We start from the raw sequence: 23,588 nt of genomic DNA, 5'->3' as shown, positions 1-23,588 counted from the left end.
GAATAACCTGTTGATGGCAACATTTATACATTTCCTAATTATAGTATAAATAGAAATTTTGTATTACTCAATATAAAGATCACTTTTCTTTTCGTCTTTTGTCATCTAGGAGTAGGTAACAATGGCGAAGGGTGGAGGTAGGCTGTTAAGATTTGACGTAAATAGTGCACATTAAACATTATCAGTCAAACCTATTTGTTTTCATTGGACTAAGACTACAATTTTTAGATAGTGTTTATTAGTTTTTAAAAATCAATTAAACCCTACCTACTACAAACCATAGTAGATAATTGTAAAAAAATATTCCTTTATCTATAAAATATCTAAAATTATGCCATTAAACTATACACAATTTTAGATAGTTTATGGATAGAAGAATATTTTTTATTGATTATGGTTTGGTAGCCAGGGCTTAATGAATTTTAAAGAACTAACCCATGCACTCTGTAATATCTATTAATTCAATGAAAACAAATAAGTATGACTGAAAAAATATGCGATATTTTGTCGGATCAACCATAACATATTATTATGGTTTGGCTTACGCAGGTTGTAATTGAATTTTAAAAACAAACACAGCATCTGCAAATTGTATTCTCAATTTAATGAAAACAAATAAGAATGCCTGACAAAGTTTAGTGTGCACTATTTATGTTGAATATTAACAGCCTACCTCCAACCTTCGCCACTGGTAGGTAGTATTGCATATTGTCAATCATACTATTTGGTTTTCTTAGAAGTAGAGTACATAATCATAAAACTATTCTAAAGATATGATATATTTTATTATTATTCAGAACTACATGTGCATAATTCAACTATTATCAAATCTTAATTGGATTGCAATTTTGTATTTGTAAGCCAAGCAACAAAAAATGAGCTCATGTAAATTTAATTTAAAAAATTATTTCCTAGGAAAATTAACATTTTTAAATCAATAATAAAATGTATTAAAACTATGATCAATTTATAAAAATCATAAAAATATTGATAAAAGTCATTTTATTAATTTTTACTTTGGCGGATTACTGATTGTAAAATAATGTTTATATTCAAAATAATAACATAGTTATAATAGAAAAACCCTTTTTATAATATTTAACAGCATTAGCATCAAAAAATGAACTGGAACAATGTAAAAACTAAAAATGCCATCTTCCCCCACTTTGTCGGGGGAGAAAAAACTTCGGACACAGGTCGTAAATATACGAATTGGACGTGCTTGTTGCATGTAGCCATTTTTGGGCACCTTACACATGCAATCGAATCAACTGTAGGGCTTTCTTTATGAAAGTAATATCCCTTGCAAATGGCGCTATAGTTTTCTTCACTCAATTCACTCACATCAGAAAGGCTTAATTACTCTACAATATCGAATTTTTTATTATTTTGTCAATGACAGAAAGACGTTTTAATGTTAATGCAATAATGATTAAAGGTGAGGCTTTGCAAAATACTAAAATCTGAGATGACCGAAAATATTCAAAATGGCGTCTTCCCCCATTTGTAGGGATAAGATGCCAATGACAGAAATAAAATAACGCCGGTATGCAACCTAACCTGAAACAGTAAAATGTGATGTCAAATATAACCATGAATCAAACCAAATATTTTGAGTAAATATGCAAATAATAAAGTACCACCAAAAAAAATGGGTACTTCCCTCGTTTTAAAAGCGTATTATTTCAATTTAAAATTTGACAGGACCAACGCCTAGCATGTGTTCTCCGGTACTAATGACAGATCCTAAAAATGGTTACTGCACCAATCTACATGGACAAATAAATTAATTGTGTCGCTAAATTTTAAAACCCGCTATAACACTTTTTTGAAATAATTAAGATATATTATTATCAATGGATTCGTTATTAAAATCTCTACACAAAAATTTTATCGCCTCTTTCAAAATCTGCTATGATTTACTGTCATTTGTGAAACAAAATCAATGCGTCTGTCAATCCTTTTTCCAAATCCAAAAACCTTTTTAGTTCACAAAGTTTTTTTTGATTATCTCAAAATAATTAAAAAGTGTTCTAGCGGGTTTTGAAATTTAGTGACACAATTGAGCTTTGGCGTCTTCCCCCATTAGGCATATTACCCCGACTTGCCTTATATTTTAGTAATGGAATGCTCATCTAATTATCTAGTTCATTTTATAACCAAACTCAAAACAAAATATCGAAAATGAAAAAATAGGAATACTGTTTTTTATTTCCGGTTAGTAATATTGTAATAATAGTAACTTTTAATAGGCTTTCTTGTTTTTGTATTTACTTTACCAATTTGATTGCTAAAACATAAATTTTTGCACATAGAGACACTATTTTGGTTTAAAATAGTACTAAGAGAGGCATATGTTGAATTGTATGTCTAGATTCATCAGACGTGCGATACCTCGTTAAGTGGCATTACTTGATTCCGTTGCAGAATTTATCGCCCCCGTTTTATTTTTAAATTTTAAACACTTATTAAATTATGACTTAAAAACACTACTCGTGCCCTTGGAAATTAAATCAATTCTATGAATATTTATACCTAGCATGAAAATGGTAATCCACAATATGAATCTATTTAAAATTAAATTTTAAAATTAAGAAATCTTTACATCTCGTATGTTTGTATCGTCAAATCATTTCGTTACTAATGTACAACTTTAATTAAAACACTCTTAAAGGTAATTTTTCAGTAAATTGTATACTGTATGTTTTGTAATTCAATCATTAAATGTCCCTATCTACAAATGCATAATGGCTGTCTGATTAAAATGCATAATGTGTCTTCATATTTTTTAATTTTATGATAGTCTAAAATGAGATGCTCACAGCATTCAAATTATGAGGTTATGGATAAGACCTCTGTTATGCATAATAATTCGTTAGGTAACATAATATTTGTGAGTTAAGATTTTATCTTAATGAGTGGTCTTTAAGTTTTTTCATCTAAATTAAAACTTATGTGGTGTTTGTTGTAACCAGGCGAATATATACCCCTTAAAATGCCTTCTTGTAAGACCAACTGCATAGTGATAAGTATATAATCTTAGTATAATATGATGGTGTGTACATATTATTTTTTTCTCCAGTCATAACAATTACGCATAATACATTATATTTCCCTGAATTGGATTCAAAAAACCAAAATATTTTTATAGTTAGTGTGAAAAAAAATATAAGCCTGCTTCTTATTGGTTGTTTAAAAAAATAAATGTTTAAATATGCCATTGATAGGCCAGCCCATTAAAATTGCTTACATAAGAATAGTCAAAAGTTTTAGAACAATATCATTAACCTACGTATTTTTATAAAAATATTAAATTATGACTTCAAATTATCAGAGATTTTTTTTCCAGATATTGCCAACATTGAGCTCTTTCTTACAACCAACCCTACACAATATCACTGCTAAAATGTTTTGTAATGATAATGTTAAATTACAGTAAATTTTAATTTTAGTTAAATATCTGACCTGACATTCACATATTTATTATGCTACACCTTTTATTCCTTATAATAAATTAATAGAATATTGGCCGTGATAAAAGTTAAATACATAGTGATTATGGTATCTAGAATAAAATATATCTCAAGTAGCCAGCTTTTTTATTTCAAGTAGAACCCATTCTAACTTATTACAAGTTTTTTTTAGCGAAATAACGTCGATTGATACACATTTGGTAGTACATAATATAATATAAAGCATAAAGCATGTCTGCTGAATACAATCTGTTATGGGGGTTTTAAGTAATCTTGGTCGAAACTTGAGTTGGAATAATTCTATTTTGAGGCTTTACTTTGGCATTAGTGGTTGTATCTGATTTAGTAACAGGTCTTCCATTTGTAATATTTAAATAAACCACTCCTCTATTTAATATTTTTTTGTGTCTAATGTTTAATTTGATGTAAATCAAAATTCATACTTATCGACATATTAACATTATAATTGTTAAAATTAAATAAATAATGCTGCAATGTTTTCATTAAGAAGAATAAATATTTCATGTATACGAATTCGTTCCTATTTCTAAAAAGAATAACTGACTATTTATTATAAGCAGTGTTTAATTAATTCATACTCATCTTAACCTTTTTAAACAATTTAATCATAAAACCCAAAAACATTTGAGAAATAGGAAAGAGTCACCCACAATAAATGAAAGCTAATATCAATTGATTGTAATTTAACATTAAAATTGATATAATCATGAACATGTGAAGCCATATTTGGTATGACTTTATTCTCAATTTTAACACAATGACGTTTACAATAATTATCTTCTACAGTGATTAATATGTATTAAGTCATAAATATCACAAAATATTAATTTCTAAGATGAGAAAAGTCCGGGTATCATAACGGCACGGCATATACATCTTTCCTGAAAAGCTCTCGAAGATAGAATTCTTAATTTTCAACTTTCAAACAGCACCCAAATCCTTGAGTTTAAGATGTCAAAAAATGCAAGATATAACACCACACAGCAGAGATGTATATTGCAAACTAGATGCCAATTCAAAAATGCTAGATCTGGCAAAAAAAAAACCTCAAGTTGGCAATTTGATTTTAAGAGACGGTTATGAATAAATCATGATTGTACTTTGGGTGAATGCCGAGGAATCAATCATGTTTTATAGATATTTTAGTAATCATTCCACAAATAATGATGAAATCCTTCAAGGATACATGAATTTCGAAACCTGTTGAAAAACTATTTCAAGCTTACCTGCGTAAACTGGTTTGTATCGGGAAGCCCGTGTGTATGGACAGGAAAACTGTAGCTCGCGCAAACCGAAAAGTGTCCCGTTTGCGATGCCGTCTAGCTGGCGCATTACCTAAGACATACCATGTCATGATTTTAATTAAAGTTGTACCACTATCAAAATTTATGATCGATGAAAACCTAGTACTATATTCGACTTGTTATTTATTTTTTCGATTGCAAATTAAACACTGCTATAATAAGGAATTAATATTACTTGAAATTTTATTTGCACTCTTGTGTAATAAAATATACTAAAATTACCGATATTACTGTCAACTGTCAGGCACAGTAACTGTAATTTACAATAAAGTAGCTAGAATTTTAATATTTAATGGTAGGTACATACGTAAATAGTCTTATGTTGAAATTTAAAATAATTGTTTTATTGTTGATATATGAATATGATATTTCTAATTTAGTTCTAGATGTTGCAATTTGGCCATTTTACCAACTATCAAAAATTCAGAATCTTAAATACAACCATATAATATTAAGACTTAGAGAAGAAACATTTCTAATAATATGTTATTTATTCACAAATGACAATAATATTGTTCTGGGAGTATACTTATGTCCTGAAAAAATATCAGCAAACATATCTTTTATCCATTTCATACTGGCTTTATCGCCCAGAATATGTTGCCAATGTAATGAAAGTCAAGGCAATGCTTTCTTATGTTATTTAAATAACTCACAGATTTTTTAAATACTTTTTTATATGTATTTAGTTTTCTATCCAGGATACCCTCTGAGTAATAATATAATGTATATTAATTTACGATCAACTCATGAGACATTGTCAATCTAATATTCAATTAATAACCTTTGTTTTGTGATAAAAACTATTCACAAATAACTGGAACTCTATACAACTATAATGCCACACTAATCTTGTGATTTGTTAATTTTGAACTACTTTAAAGAATTTAAATTTAAGCTCATAACATTTAACTCATAACATCTATATCGTAGCTGCACAGCTTCTGAAGTTAAGGTTTATAATATTATAAGACCATGACATATTATTGAGTTTAACCAACCCATCCAGGCTTGAAACATCGGTATCACCACATAATAAATCGCACAAAAATCTTATTATTTTTATTATTACATATTTAATTGAGAACTGAAAATGATTTAATGATTTTTTAAATTAATATTGTTGTTATATTAGAGAGTTATTAGCTTAGTAATTAGGATAACCTCATATGTCTTACAAATTGATTTAAATACATTAAACAAATCTCGTTATACTATTGCACCTAGAAATCTCCCTCTTAAAAATATTCAAAACTGTGGCAATAATGCAACTCAGTCAATTGATATTACATGTATATAATTTTTGAAGTCCCTTTTGACAAATTCTTCATGAATTCCACCTCCTTTCCAAAGCTTTCAAATTAGGTCTAATGTTTTAAGAATTTTGGAAGTAAAATGAGCAGCGCAATATCGTGTTGGGACCCTTGGCCTCCAGGTGTACGTAATTTCCTTTTTCGATCACCTGAAATTAATCAATTAAAACAATTCTTATATATGCAAAAAATACTATGCTTTTAACTCTCCACCATCACAAATAAGGGCTTAAGTAACACTAATGCCATAGCCTCATATCACGTATTCGTGTATTTCATTAATATAGGCAAATAAAGTTAAGGCTTTGTGCCAAATGTAAATATCCTTTTAATTTTAGTGTATAATGCATGTCGAAGTAATAAATTAATTCCTACTCATATTGAGGTATTCGTGCTGTATATGATATTGAAATATTTTGAAATTATATTAAATATTTTTTTTTTAAATATGCTATGGACCTATACTGACGTGGAATTTGTAATATATTTATTTGAATATTAATAAAAACCGCTATTTTTGGTTGTAAGTTTGCTTAAAAGATTTGGAAAAACTTCTATTAAATCTTTCAATATCATAATGTCACAGGTTTTTTTTTCAAGTTAATTAAAAATGATTTTGATTATAATTTGTGAGTATGGAATTTATAGGAATATATATTCATATCAATATTGATATGAATTACAGACTGAACCACAAGAATTTTGGCTTCCTATTATCTTCCATTTACTTACATAAATTCCAAAGCGTATTGAATGTTGTTAACTTCATAATTCAAATAAATCCGCTAATCCAAATCTAATGACATGCTCACTGTTTGAAGAAAACTGTCTTTCAGTTATTTTATTATACATGTGTCGAGCGATGTGATGTTAATGGGGCTTTTCAAAATATCTCAAGATCAAGTTATGCCTGAGAAATGATGCACATGCCTTAGTTATTTATAATTATTCAAGGATGGAGAATGACTCGTAAAATGCTATAAATTTTTCAATGGTGTCATTTAAAATAGGCTTTAAAAATAAATTTATTATCACTTTGCTCATAAAAATAATGGTAGGTAGTCATACTTTATCAATCCAATTTATAAAATAACACTGTAATGATAATTTGGCGTACGACCAATATTTAAAAATGTGTAATTGGTTTATCAACTAGCGTTCGGTATCAAAAAAGCGCCTTGAATAATTCTTTCTTTTTCTATAATTTGTATATTAAGATAATACAGACTGAGGTTCATAGTTTTGTCTATTTTTGTCAAATAATGACTAGGTAAAACAAATTGGTCTTATGACTGTTACATAATGTTGGTGTTACAAACTTATAAATACATGTCTATGTAAAGAAAATAGATGTTGAATTCTTATTTTTGTTTATAAAATTAAAGTGAATACAAGGATAACTTAGAGTTGTAATTTTAAATATTCCCAAGTATTTTTTATTATTTCTAACACCAATTTTCATTTAAGAATTGGATAATAAATACCTATAAATCTCTTAAATATAGCAGCAACCCAATAATCCGCTACAGCACACACAGAAAACTTCTTTAGGACAGCTAATTTTAAACATTATTTTAATATATAATATAGATCCAATCATTGAAGCAGTTGCGATTCACACTGTTCGATTTCCATTTTTTAATCCAGTTTTATAAATACTTGTATTGTGTCAGTTAATTTGTAATATGTTAAAATGTTGCCACGCATGTGATAATTATTTTCCGCCGTAGAAAATAACATTCATCACAATGTAGTAATTAATTCTATTAAAAAAAGGAAAAGAATTCTTCACACTACATAATATTATTAATCATCTGTTTTGCAATATTTTAAGTTTAGTACTATTACTGCACTGGTAGGAAACTAAACATTGTTATGTTATAAAAAAACACTCTTGAATTAATATTAGTGGAATTCCAATAAAAAATCTGTGTAATCTGTAATAAACCCCTTTCACAATCATCCGTACAGCTGTATTACTTACTGTATTACTGTTTTATGTGTATTAAAAAAGATGTACATGATTTTTTATGACGACCTTGTATGTACTTAATATGTTTTTTAGTATTGTTAAATTTTATGATTCTAAATAAAGAAATTGAAAATATCGCAACTATGCATGATTTCATTCTTCATCCATTAGTAACATTGAAGTTAATGGCCCCACCAAACCACACCCGGTCTCAATCGGGCGTATCACGGACCCTACATTTGGTGTGAAGTAGCATTTTTATTTTTATGACTGGGAATGTCTCGGGAGCAGTTACCCAAGACTAAGGTCACCATGCACTCAAATGTGCTTTGGCTGAATTTACATGACTAAGTTAAGGTATCAATGGGAGAGATGAGCACGTAGAGGCAATATTAAAAATTGTAGTAAGTAACAAATTAAAGCTAATACAAAACTGCCGAATATTCTAAGTGGAGAGATCTTCAAGTTGGCAGTATGATACTGCAAATTTTCTAAATGCATTAAATTGGCCTTTGTGGCGACCAGGTTGGACGGTCTGATGGGCCCAACAGCTGGTTGAACTGACTTGAGCAGCTCTTCCCTTTCCGTACACATTTTAGGACATTCCCAGAGGATGTGGTTTACATACTGTATTTCTCCGCCACATGGACATGTTGAACGGGTAACAAGTCCAAGCTCAAAGAGCCTGCCAGCGAAGCCACCATGTCCGGTCAATAATTTACTGGTGTAATGATCTGACCATTAGTAACAAACATTCATTATAAATACTAAAAATCAAAACCAGCCGGAGACCTGACATGTACACAAGATGAAGCAGAATGTCCCACCAAATTGAATTGGAAAAATTAGTTACCAGTGTAGAAGCGTGGCCCACGCTTTATGATAGAAAATTAAGCACCTGTAACCATCAAATTAAACAAAGGTTGGTTTTGGAGGTTTGAGCAATTCTGATAACAGGATGGGCCCAACTAACTCCAGAAGCATACCGCACCGTAGTTGCGGTTCGTCTATACATGCGATAGAAGCAGTGTGAGCCTTAAAATCGATTGTAGGTATTCAGTTTTTAATTTACTCAGAATTTCCAAAGCGCCATATTCGATAAACTGACATTAGTTATGCTACTGAACACTATGACCCATACCAGAGAAGGACCCAGTTTTGCCATATTTTTCTATGCTGATTATAGTACAAAGGCGTAAAAATTATAGTATTTCTAAAAAATATATAGTACAGGAACATTTTCCGTCTTAAATCCTTTAAAATTATAGTATTTTGGTATATTTGGCGTAAAATTATAGTATTTTACATTTTTCGCGAAATCAAAATTATACTATTGTACTATAATTATAGTACGGTTGGCATCACTGGAAGGACCCAATTTTATTTTTTTGGGAGAGTTTGCTCGCAACGTTTAAAACAAATCAGATTGTTTTACAAATGTCGAGTTGTGAGTGTAAAAAAGAGTTAGTGCACCTACTGAAAAGGATTTAAAAATTTCCATGATTGCATGTTCTCAATTATTCAGAAATAGTCATTCATTCAATTTGTTCAATCATCATGTAAAGTTTATTTGTTAAATATTTTTTTTATCTAAATAAACAATAATATTATGATGAACCAAAACTAACATTTAATATTTTTCCGAGTAGTTTTGAAGGAGGTTTCAAAAATACCAATTGGCCTCGCGTTTTCTCTGAAAGACTCTGATAATAGTGATATTATAATATCATGTTGCATGTCAAATTTGAGAACCAAGAAGTGTGAAGATCTTGGTTTGCCGTAATCTAGCTGTAAATTGATGGTTACTGATTATTGGTAAAGAATAATATTAAACATATCGCAAGCATTTTACCTTGCTTCAGTATTCTAAAAGAAACAATAGTCTGTAAAATATTACCTATTATATTATTCTCCTTATGAACATATGAACATATGAACAATCCTTATGACTGTGATTAAAAGTTTTCTTGTAAAAAATTGCCTGCTGTTCAGTTTCAGGGAGTTGTACATTTTTTAATCATTTGTATTATTAATTATTTAAAATCCATAGTATTAAACGTATTGATGGTAACCGAACACATATGAACTTAATATTTATATGTATTATAGTTACAATTTATTATGTATATAATTCACAAATTATTTGAGGTTAAGTTAGAAATGGATGGTTTTTATCTCTGTTTAATTTGAAACGGAACTGAGACTGAGTCAAATTTTTCTCAGTTAATCTACAGTTTGATATCATTTAAATGGTGAGAAAAAGTATGATATAACAATGTTACTCATTGACCTAAGAATAAAGATAATGATCTACATATGAAAAAATAAAATTCAGTTCAATGAACTAGAGCAGGACTAGATATACATATCCGGGAAAAACATTTCGGGGGCCCAAAAATAAAAAAATATGCTTAACTTATAATTTGTTGGACAATAAAATTTTATAATAAAAATATGACAAATATAATGTATTAGAGTTTTTTATTGACATTTTTATTGAAGGCAGCATAATAGATATTGACTATGAATGTTTTTATAATTCGTGACAATGCACTATTGGCCGAAAACATTTTTTGAACGAAAAATGTATAATTTTTTTTCTAAACGGGATAGGATTCTCAAATTTGCAGTGAAATATATTGTTTTAAATACACTAATAAAACTCAAAATATAATAAGTATTAATTTAAAAATATATATTTAAAAATTTCGATTGTGGCAAACATACAATAAATTATTATGCCATGTTTTTTTTGCATAATTATGTATGTTTAGTTAATGGTACTATATTTTACTTGTCTTGCGGTTTCTAAAGTATTATTTGATAATGGTTCAACCGTTATGGTTGATTTTGGAGCTTGATATTGATATTAGCATATAACATAAAGTAATAATAAAAAAAATAGTATATTACTTATAAAATTTCTGTAAATTATCTACATTTTCACAAATGTCCCGTAAGGCAATGTGGATAAAACTTTCCATTCAATAATTAATTTATTTTTCTGACCTCACAGTAGGGGTGAGTTGGAAATACTGTCACCAGTTTGTGTACTCAATTCTCGGCATAAAACTACCCATACTCAGTATGTGTGGCCCAATAAACTTGTTCGGACGCATGCGATGAGATCATCGCAACTTGCTAGTTGGTAGACTTTCAATATTATTGACATTAAATGCGCGCAAGCGAGATAGCATAATACACGTATGTCAAGACATGATACACTCAATGTCATTGTTCTCTCTTTCTCCCCAGTTGTAAAGTTGGTATAGTGAAGGACAGAAATGGTGACAAGTTCGCGTGACGCAAAACGCTCTATATAATATCCCAAATACTAGTAAGTATTTTGGAACAAGTTTCGATACTAAGTATTTTTTTATACTGGTAGTAAGTATACTTGGTCTTCAAAATCGACCAGTTTTCCCACCTCTACAGGCCCTGGGCCTTTTTATGGTAACTCCAGGCCTGTACTAAAGATGGTATATACAGTGGATTAAAATTAAAATTTGCACAGATAAATCTGAACAAACGTGAGAAAAACATTCCTCAGCTAGGTACCCATTGTTCTGCAGTGACTGAATAAATTATAAGAAAAAAATATTATGTTATAAAAGGAACAAATAAAACTAGTCACTCAGATAATACTACAATAGTAAGTGCTCTATATTTGTAAAATGAAGTCGTTTCTATTAATTTTCTCAGTTGTTCTTCCAGCTCTCGCAAATCCCATATGTAAGTAGCTAAAACAAGTTATTATACTCTGTAAGTAAAGTATGGGTGGAGGTAGGTTGTTAAGATCCACCATAAATAATGCGCACTAAACTTTGATAGTCATACATATTTGTTTTTATTGAACTAAAATTGCAATTTACAGATGGTGTAAGTTTAATTAGTTTTTAAAAATCAAATAAACCCTGCCTGAACGAAACCATAATAGTTTTGGTCTAATTTGGGCGTTACGACAAAATTGTGCACACATTTTCATTCATAGTTATTTGTTTTCGTTGGATTAAAAATACATATTACAAATATTCTTCGTTCATTTTTTTAATTCAGTGAGTACCTACTTAATTAAATGAATTATTTAATTTATTTCATCTATCTAAACCCGTCGCAATTTTAGAGAGACATTTTTTATTATTATACAAATAAATGAAGCAATAATTGTAAATTATGTGATAGCATAATGATGATTACGCGGCTATGTACAAATTAAGAAAGCTATGGCATCTATTTTTCACTGATTGGGGTCACTCAGTCCCATCCTGTTGCTGCGGTACAAATCTCTTTCTACAAAGCGTCACTGTTCTGGCAGAAGACACCAATTCAAAAAAATGACATATTGAGTTAGTTATACCAAAATGTTCCTTATTTCAAACTTTACCGTCTGGAAACCTTTTTAATAAATAAACAGTCTTTATTTAAAAGTCATCCTTTTTACGGTTACCTAATAAACTCACATGATAGACCATTTCAAACATTTTAACAACTTCAAAGTCAAATTACTCAAAACTAGTATTCTCCAGTTAGTGTGTTCTGCCAGAATAGAGACGAAAGTATGTGTATGCAATAGCGTTACTATACGCATACTAGGGACCGAATCAAATGACCCCATAGGTTAGTAAAAACGCTTGTTGTATGTTGTTGTTCAAAACTGATAATGGTAAATCTATAATAATTATTATTATTAATTTAATTAATATTTTTAAGCATGATTTTTAGATGTGATTAAGTAACGACTCACATAATCATATTATTTATTCTGAAAAATTACCCATTTCCTCATTAATAAAATCATATTATTATAAGTTAATGGATAATAATATGAGAATGTAGGTAGGTACCTGTGTATATTTGATAATAATTAATAGCTAAACCCCACCACCTAGACAGTCGTCGAGCCGCCACTGCTAACTTCCATAAATCGTAACTGATGCAAGTATTTTAGACATATGTCATTGAAACAAAGCTACAATGTCCTCACTAGCTGTTAAAAATTTGCTACTACTTTTGTACATTCAACTCCAGAATTGCACTCCCAATGGGACCTGTTGAGATCTGACATAAATAGTGCATATTAAATTTTGTCAGTCAAACATATTATTTGTTTTCATTGAACTAAGACTACAAATGTGTAGATAGTGCTTGTTGGTTTTTAAAATTCAATTAAACGCTGCATAATCCAATCCATAGTACATAATTGTCAAAAAATATTCATTTATCTATAAAATATCTAAAATTATGTCATTAAACCATACATAATTTTAGACATTTTATAGATAGAAGAATATTTTTTATCGATTATGGTTTGGTAAGGCAGGGCATAATGAATTTAAAAAACTAACCGACACCACCAGTAATATGTATTCTTAACTCAATGAGAACAAATAAATATGACTGAAAAAGTGTGTGCTATTTTTGTTGGATCGCCCGTGGCATACCAAAACTATTATGGTTTGGTTTAGGCAGTGTTCAATTGAATTTTAAAAACTAACCGGCACCATGTGAAAATTCTATTATTAGTTCAATCAAAACAAATAAGTATGACTGACAAAACTTAGTGTCCACTATTTACGTTGAATGGTAACAGACTACCTCCACCCCTCGCCACTGATACATACAAGCTTAGCGGTGGGTAAAAAATACGCCAAAAACTACACGCATTTCATGCATGCAGAGGACAGGTGACAAATTAAAGATATTTTACAATAATTAATCCATACAATCTATAAGTATTTGAATACATACTTATTATTACATAATAATTTCGGAGATCAGTGTACCCTTTGCTCCTCTACTGTTTTTTGCGTGCCTTTATATTATTTCCTGTGTTATAGTAAAATGTGTGTCGTCTTGCACAAGTTATCTTCTTCTTTGACCATGTCCGGTCTAATAAAATCATATGGGCCTCTACAGAGTGGAGGTTTGTATTAACAGCTGATTTAGTTTTTTTTACGAGAAATGGATATGAGCCACTTGCTCAACTTATTAGGTCCATACTCTGACTTATACACAAATTGAAAAACAATATGTGAATTTGCCAGACCCAGCATTCGAACCTAGGACCCACGACGCTATAGGCCGACGCTTAAACCATGCGGCCATCGTGGGTTTATGATGTTTACCTATTTATTGTAGGCTAAGTGTAAAGGTACATTATGTAAATTAAATAAACATTAACCAAGTCAGTCACAGAATATATTATTATAATATCACAAAAACTAATAAATTACATTGAGTAAGTCCATCAAAATGTACAACTGAGATATTTGGTTTCTACAATTAAAAATTACTCAAGTAGAATTTTACATAGCTCCTTTAGAAATAAGATTACTAGTTTTATTTCAGCAGTAACAGGTCATTATCACTGAAATAATATTTATACATATTTATATTTACATTTTGATATCATTACTAAGAGGCCATCCATAGACTGAAACCGTATGCGGTTTAGAACCGTGTGCCATACAAAACTTATAATTTCTCTTCATGAAAATATATTTTCACTAAGTTTGTAAGTGTATGGTATAAACGGATACGATCTGATGCTTACAATATACTTTGTGAAAATATATTTCCATGAACAGAAATCATACGTTTTGTATGGCATACGATTCTAAACCGCATACAGTTTCAATCTATAAATGGCATCTAAGAATATTTGATTTTTAAAAACCTCGTTAACATACCTACCTATTAGAAAAAAGTGTAGACCAACACCAAGTGGTACTCAACCCCTCATCATTTACTGTCCGGGTGAGTACTCTTATCCTATATTATGGTATCATTACGTATATGACTTAAATTACTAATAATTAATAGAGCAAAATTCTGCCACGGTATGTTTCTGAGGTTTTTCTAAATTATGTAAGTACCTATTTTCAATAATATTTATCCAATATGGTTAAATCTTATATACAAATGATTGATTTTTTTAAAAAAAATTTGATCATTATATTTAAGCACCCACCGTAGAATGATTCCATTAGTCGGGCGTTCCAATCCCTTAGCTGGAATAAATTCACAATATGTTGTTTTCATAGTCGATGTTGTTTGGATAATCATTGTATTATTTAAAAATCCAGAATATTACCTCAATGACGAAGGGTGGCGGCTTTGGAAACTTGTTTTAAAATTCCTTAAACTATTTGATTTTCAGCTGAGATTGCAAGCAAAGCCACTGTGGGAGATATAAATGCAAGATTTTATACCAAGTAAGGCAATTAAACATCTTTCTTTCAACTACTTCTTTGTATTTATGTGGTTTTTAACAATAATGTTTTCAATATTTTCTTCTAGAAAAACTATTACTGACTATGTCGACATTCCAATAACAAAACTGGAAAAATTAATCGACCAACATGAGTTTTGTCTTAAAAAAAAGACCATTATTTATATTCACGGATTTACAGAAAGTCCCACTGATCTAAGTGTGAAAACTGTGGTCGGTGCTTACCTGACGAAAGGCAATGTTAATGTTGTTGTCATTGACTGGTCCAAGCTATCTGGAGGAGATTACTTCAATGATGCTATACCTAATGCAATACGGGTAAAGTATAATAATTGTTATAAGTTAAATAGCTACTAGACACCAATGGTGACTTTCGATAGTCGGCATGCTGTTAAAAAAATACATACATACATTACCTAGGTACTATGTTATTGTCTACTTGAGCCACTAAGGGTAAATAATAATTATAATATTATAAATAAATACAGAAAAATATTATCAATAATATCTACTATTTTATCAAGTACTTTTAAGCATGCTCCGTATTCACAGCATCTATGGGCCGCACGCCACTGCTAGACACATATTTTGGCATACAGTGGCGAAGAATGTCTGTTTGACGAAGTAAACCAATATTAACACCTATCACTAACTTCACAATCAGTTTTTAAAAAAGTGATAAATATGTTAATTTATCATATTCCAACAGTTTATTATCCCAAGATATGAACTGTCAGGCGTGATCTTTTTTAACGAGGGTCCTGATGACCGCACCTGCTTCTTAGAGCAAGATATTCATTCATCATCGGCACTACAACCCAATGTGGGTCTTGGCCACCTCCAGGAAATCTCTCCACTCCCCTCTGTCTGCCGCAAGATCCCTCCACCGCCTCAGTCTCAAGGATGCTGTGTATCTTTCTATACAGTCAAGCCACCGCAGTCTAGGTCTCCTGACTCTCCTTTTCCCTTCTGGTATATTGAAGAGAAGCCTCTTTGGTGGTTGGGTGTCTTCCATCCTTGAGACATGGCCTGCCTAATGAAGTCGCCCTACTTTCACGTGGGAGACTATAAATAAAGCAAGATTTTTTTTCCACCATGTCCAATCCTAATAGAATCATAATATGGGCCTCCACAGAGTAGAGGTTTGTATTAACAGATTTTTGTTTTTTTTTTTACGAGAAATGGATGTCAGCCACTTGCTCAACCTATTAGGTCCATACCCTGACTCACACACAAATTGAAAAACAATATGTGTACTTGCCAGACCCAGGATTCGAACCTGAGACCCACGGCGTGATAGTCCAACGCTCAAGCCGCGCGACCACCGTGGGATAGGATAGAAAAAATTACATTGTGAAAATTCAAACATCATTGCGACACCAGTCATAGCTGGCGTATTACATGTCATTGATTATGCGAAATATTTTCAACAAATTGCGAAGGCAATCTTTTAACAATGTAATGTATATTATAAATGCCGTTAAACTGAGTTATAGTCATACATAATTTCAGTTCGTTTTTAGATTAAATAAAGTGTCACAATATAAAAAAAATGTCAATGGCATTGCGCATGCGTAGCGGCTGTTAAGTGTTACTCTGTATTGTGCCCACCACGGAGTAGAGGCTAGAACACTTTAAAGTTTAGAACACAAAATGTTTCTAAATCTAGTCATTTTTTTTAATGAATATTTTTTGGCATAATTTCATATCCTCGTATCAGAGGTAAAACTCATTGAATTCATTCATTCATTAAAAGGTCCTTTTAAACGTCAGTTCTGTTGTCCGTTCAGTCGAGGTTTCCGTTTTGGTCTGTTCAGTTTCGAAACGGCGGTGTATATTTACGTATTTTTTATCCATTAAAAATGAATATTATTTTTATAATTACTTTATAAACATATTGGTCGCTGTAATGCAGTACCTATATTTAAAGAAATAATTATAATATCTCAATCGAAATTAGAAAAGTAGTATTAAAAATATGGCAACATACTAATTTACACGTCAATTTAATTGTCAACGCTAAAAACGGATACGATAACTGATAGAAAATCCATACCGTCTCATATCCGTTTTGGTTTCAGTCGGCCGCTTCAGTTTTGCATTTACACGTCAGTTTGATGGACAGCTCAATGGAAACGGAGACTGATTGGATAGCAAAACTGATCGTTTAAAAGCACCTTAAGCTTAATGAGTTTACTTCTAATATGAAAAATTATGTTCTCATCAATTCCGGGAAATTCAAAAAATATCATCTTGCACTTACTAAGATTTAGTAGGTATACTTTAAGAAGTTTTATAATGATGGGTGATGATATATATTTTGCCTAAATATACGAAATTATTTTTTCATTTTCTTTAAATTATATTTTATTTGATTAAATAAAACATTATATTTTGTATGAACGTCATAATATAACAGCTAATTCCAATGTCCCAGAATCGTAAACCCTAGTAGATGGATATTTCAAGCTCATCAATCTGAACACTATATCAGAAAATTATGTCTTATTGATTTTAAGATTGGCGATGCAATTCCTTCAAAATTAAAGGACCTAATAAGGAAAGGTGTGAAAACACACCTCCTCCATCTTGTTTCACATTCATTGGGATCACACGTTTCTGGTTTCATCGGGAAGGCCCTACAGAAGAACTATGGCATTAAACTCGACAGGTTAGCCGTACGGGGTCGTCTATATATGATGTCATGCTCTAAGGGGAAGAGGGTCTGATATAATGTGATGATTTGTAAGAAAATGTGATATCACAAAGTAAACAAAAAATATAAAAGGATCTCAAAACACAATGGTGGCGATGGGGTGGTTAAAAAATACCCAAAATCGTGTGACATCATATGTGGTCGGCCCAGCCCCTAAGACCAATAAAATTATTTATTATTGCCACCTGTGTTCGTAGTAATGGTATACATTAACTAACTACCTACATTAATTTGGGTATATTTTCTTCATAACTGATTTCTTTGCTTTGACGACATAGTTTTATTGTTTACCAAGTTATTTAACAAATGGATTGTTTTGCCAATTTCATACAATGCATGGAGAGATTTACCAGTGGTGAAAGGAGGGGGAAGGCTATTAAGTTCGATATTAATAGTTCACACTAAACTTTGTCAGTCATACTAATTGGTTTTCATTGAACTTAGAATACAATTTACTAATTTACAGATGGTGTTAGTTAGTTTTTAAAAATCTATTAAATCCTACCTCAACCAAACCATAATAGTTTTGGTAGGAATATTTTGGGCGATCTGACAAAATTGTGCACACTTTTTCAGTCATACTTATTTGTTTTCGTTGAATTAAAAATACATAATATTATGGATGGTGTCAGTTAGTTTTTTAAAATTTATGAAACCCTGTCATACCGAACCATAATTGATAAAAAATATTCATCCATCTATAAAATATACAACATTAGGTATGGTTTAATGGCAGAATTAGAGAATTTTATGAATGAATCTTGAATTTAAAAAACTAACAAACACTATTTACACACTGTAGTCTTAGTTCAATGAAAACAAATACGTATGACTGACAAAGTTTAGTATGGACTATTTATGTCAGATCTTAACAGCCTACCTCCACCCTTCGCCACGACATTTCACAACAAAAACCTAGAAATACCCATTATAATATAATTTGATTGTCATTTGTATTTGTTTCATGAATGATAACCATCAAATTTATGTTTTTTTTTATAGAATAACTGCTTTAGATCCTGCTGGTCCAGGTTTTGACCAAGTCACGGCACTGAGTCGTCTTGACGCTTCCGATGCTGTGGTGGTCGATGTCATCCAAACAAATCCCCATCTCTTCGGATTTCCGACTCCTCTTGGTACTGCTTCGTTTTGGCCAAACTCTGGCGAACCCATACAACCAGGATGTCCAACAGTACCACCAACTGATTTGAGTAATACAATTTTCTAATAAAACGGATCTCAACTCGTAATACAAAAGTGTCGTTTTGATTTCATACGTAACATAATGGAACACCCACAACTGTTGTACACGAAAACCACTAAAAGTTGTCACACGTAGCAGGATGTAGCACCAGACTCCTCTAATTGAGGATGTATGGATACTATTTGTGGCTTTATCTAACAGTATGTATGCCAAAAGCGTGTTTCCACGCTCAACAAGTCCGCGCATGCAAGGCCGGCCATAGAAAATGAGCGTGTATACATGCTGTACTTTACACTCACTATACTAGCCCCGGTCGGTTGTTTTAAATTAATTAATATATTGTACACAATATACTGCCATCTCTTGTAATCATGGTGATATTCTAAATCTAAACTGATATACAAGTCTTTATGATATCGTCACTGTACAGGCCAGTTGGTGTAATCCTGAAATATCAAATTGTTCAGGAAGTAAAATAAACTGTGAGCATTGGATTTACTTATTAATATTTATTTAGGTATTATTTTATTACAAATCGAGAATTTTCTTTTATTGACACACCAGTGGCTTGCGTTTAGGAGGTTACAGCATTTGGCTGGAATATTTTTTGTCATGTTACAAATGGCCTAAAAAATAGTTTTGAATTATTTTGATATGAAATAATTTTTTGGGAATTATGAAACTTGGCCAGTTTGTTATGTGTATGCAATAAGTCCATTGCCATCAAAATGTTACTTCGGTGAAAAGTGAGGGTTATGACAATTGGGCTGTGCAGTGACGATATACTTATAATATAAGAAATATATATTATATATTTCTAAATAATGACGTTTCAAAGGTTTTATTTTTCATAAAAATTTGTGGCCCGTCGGGTATCACCATTCTAATACCTCCCGGTTTTTTTTTCATTTTTTCTCTTAGGTATGTTAACATACCGCAGTTTAAATGCTAAAAGATATCTATATTTTTTCCAACATAAATGAGAACTCTTGTGAACATTCTTGACTGTGTGTACTGATAACTATCTTAGAACCCGGGAGCATCGATTGTTTGTTCTCCCAAGGTGCAGAACTAATCTGCCATTGGTGATGCCAATTGGGAGGACAATAACTTACGTATAACAATACTTTTCCGCAGGGCTTTTTTTGTCATGTAACGCGATGGAATGGCGTTCCGGCACCCCTTTCTGTGGTATTTTTAATGTTTCAAAAGCAATTAGACGAAACAATGTTCGCGCGTACATAGTACAAGTTAATTTTCCTGAATCATCTCAAATGAAAAGACATATACTGAAAAACTATCATGTTTGATATGTGCATTGAATTCTAAAGACCGACAAGTTGTCGCATTGTAACGAAGCCTCACGTTAAACTTGTCAGTCTCTATTACCATTTCTTTAAGTAAATGTGAACGCGAATTGTCGCAAATGAATCTAATTATTACCTCTTATTAAGAACTTCGTTGAAGACCAAAACAGTTTCGGCACTTTTGTTCATCAAACTCTTCGGCCCACCTTTGACACTTTTCGATCCTTCAAAATATGTTTATCGGTGGTTACTCAGTGGAAAACATTCCGCCATAGACTCATAACACTAAGAAAAGGAATCGAGGCGATTTTCCAGACGAGAATTGGACTGAACTTTGGAAATCACCATGGCCCCCACAGGGGAGCCTGGGGATCGACCAAATAAGTGAGATAAGCATACATCACAAATTTGCTCTAATCGTAAAAAAAAATCGCCTGCGGTGCTTATTTCTTTCAAGCGTATTGACATTTTAAAAAATGTGGTTGTGTAATTGTATTTTTTTGGTTTATGTTTGTTGATATACCTACTGAATGCCCTTAATTTTATCTCGAACACCATTTGAAAAACGCTGTTATAGAGCGTCACACTGCCTTTAACTTTAGTGATAAGTAGAGGGCCCACCAAAGATCCTGGACTTGGTGCCATGGAAATCACTATATTACTTTGATGTTTTTACAATTTTAGTAGTTTATTTGTGTTTAATTTTTTATGCACTTCGTAGCATAGGAAAAGTTGCTTCGATATTTGAATATAATTTTCTTTAGTAGGTAAGAAGTTTGGCAAGAACTGAGTTCCGGCACCTGTTTTTTTTTAAAAAGCGCTGCTTTTCCGTAATATCTTTATGAGAATATTCTGGCAGCCTGTAATTATACAGGCAGGAGTATTTCTTAACATCTGCCACATATTTTAAATTAATAATCGGTTCGCCCACCTTTAACTTTTGACGTCTTGGCTGGTTATTTCTTGTTCAGTTCGGTTCAGTGATACCAATTTTGGTAAGAAAATATGATTTTTCATTGAATCTACTGATTTTGGTACCACTGTTTTATGGGTGACTGGAAACTGAGAGACGACTAGCATGTCGCGTCGCGTCAGTTGTGGACGTTTTGAAACAGAGATTCCAGTCTTACTGTCATTGAAATACATTAGCTACATACTGGAGTTTCAGTCCTGTCTTTTTAACATGTATATGTTTTTGAGTATTCACGTGAGCGGATGGCCTAACGAAACTAGAGACATATTATATTACGATAAGGAGAAACTTAGTTGTTTTCGTGTGCCAACAGACTTACCCTGTTATAACTAATCCAATTCACATGGATTTTTTAAAATGTAATATACTTAGATCCAGTGGGTTGAGGGAATAGCTAAATTAAAAACTGTGTACTCTTTCTACAATGAAGGTATGGTCTGGCCAATCCACTGCAACTTCATAAAGACTCAATTATATTGTATTAGCTAAACTCATATTAAATTATTGTATTTTACAGAAGCTTTTTGCAGTCATCAAAGATCTTGGAACTTTTGGGCAGAGTCAATTGCCAATGGAAAAGCTTTCAACTCACTGAATAATGACACTAACAAAAAAGCATATATGGGAGAATCCTATGATGGAAGGTAATTAGTGCCAGACAGTGGCGAAGGGTGGAGGTAGGCTGTTAATAGGCTGTTGGTAGCCGCCATAAATAGTGAACATTAAACTTTGTCAGTCATACGTATTGGTTATCATTGAAATAAGACTATAATTTCGAGTGTTGGTTAATTTAAAAAAATTAATTAAACCCTGCGAAAACCAAGACATAATAGATAATAGTAAAAAATACTCATCTATCTATAAAATATCTAAAATTATTATCCAATTAAATCATATGTAACTTGATATATTTTATAGATAGAATAATATTTTTTATGTATTATAGTTTGATTTCTAATGGATTTAAGTTTTGTACTATTCCATTTTAGTTGTTATTTGCGACCCGAGTTTCGCCTTTCTCGAAATTTAAGTTTTGTACTATTCCAAACTTAAATCCATAAGAATTTAAATTCCATCAAGTACCTTCGGTCGATAGTAAAACTATCCAACACCATATTATGTAAATTGTAGTCCTAATTAAATAAAAACAAATACGTATGACTAACAAAGTTTAATGTGCACTGTTTATGGCGGATCTTAACAGCCTACCTCCACCCTTTGCTACTGTTGCCAGATTGTTTGTATTATGTATGAACATTCATAATTCGATTGCCAATAGGAAATGATATTAATAAAAAAAATATTAAATTATTTTCAGCAACACTGGTGTCTTCAGACTGAAGACGGCTTCAAAATCACCATTTGGATTGGGCGATGCTGGTCTACCTTAGATTAATAATATTAATTTTATTGATAAAAAATATTTTCTTTTGTAAATTAAAAATATATTTTCACTTTATAAAAATTGTTATTTTGGTAACGGAGAGAAATATCCAATTGCTTCCTTACAGACTTCTTGATTTGAAAGCATATTATTGGATGTTGCTTCACTAACTGAACTAACATTTTCGTCTGTGGGAAGGTCACAAAACAAAAGAGATGTTTTATTTTTTTCAATAATTTTAATTACATTTAAAATTCATTCAAAGCATAGAGATATATTTAAATTATTCATCATTTCATAATAAATAAATTGTTGTAAGACATATTATTAAATATAGAAAGAATATAAAAAAATAAAATCACAAAACTGAACAAACTTTTGCTGTTTAAATATTTCAGGATTAATAAACAACATCAAATATATTATATCATATAAACATAATATCCCCAGTAGAACCTACGGCACTAAATTGTGGATGTATCCGGATAAAGTGCGAACAGGGTATATCAACCAGTAGGACAATGACTATTTGTTTGAACAATATGAATGTACAAGGAAAAAAAGACCACCAAATTCATACAAGTGGCTTCAAATACATTGTAATGGTATCAATATATTACATCACTGGGACAAATTTAATAAACAAAAAAAATTACATCAAATAACTTATATTACATTAAAAGCTAATAT

General features: G+C 31.1%; 1 protein-coding gene across 1 annotated transcript; it reads left to right on the top strand.

Moving 5' to 3' along the window:
* The first annotated feature begins 14,178 nt into the window (after positions 1-14,178).
* LOC147079931 (lipase member I-like) lies at positions 14,179-22,905 on the top strand. The gene is made up of 6 exons (XM_085945899.1): positions 14,179-14,189; positions 15,383-15,632; positions 17,834-17,985; positions 19,033-19,166; positions 22,032-22,158; positions 22,833-22,905. The coding sequence occupies exons 1-6, from the start codon at positions 14,179-14,181 to the stop codon at positions 22,903-22,905; spliced, it is 747 nt and encodes a 248-aa protein (XP_085802025.1).
* Positions 22,906-23,588: the final 683 nt, after the last annotated feature.

This window comes from Rhyacophila brunnea, unplaced genomic scaffold (assembly GCF_057557595.1).
Source record: "Rhyacophila brunnea isolate RB1 unplaced genomic scaffold, BYU_Rbru_1.0 scaffold_1, whole genome shotgun sequence".
In the NCBI taxonomy this organism is placed as follows: Eukaryota; Metazoa; Arthropoda; class Insecta; order Trichoptera; family Rhyacophilidae; genus Rhyacophila; species Rhyacophila brunnea.
This window is presented reverse-complemented; position numbering and strand designations above follow the sequence as displayed.

Coding starts and splice junctions, on each gene's coding strand:
- LOC147079931 (XM_085945899.1), top strand. Junction 15,633..17,833: donor CTATACCTAATGCAATACGG/GTAAAGTATAAT, acceptor ATTGATTTTAAG/ATTGGCGATGCAATTCCTTC. Junction 17,986..19,032: donor TATGGCATTAAACTCGACAG/GTTAGCCGTACG, acceptor TTTTTTTTATAG/AATAACTGCTTTAGATCCTG.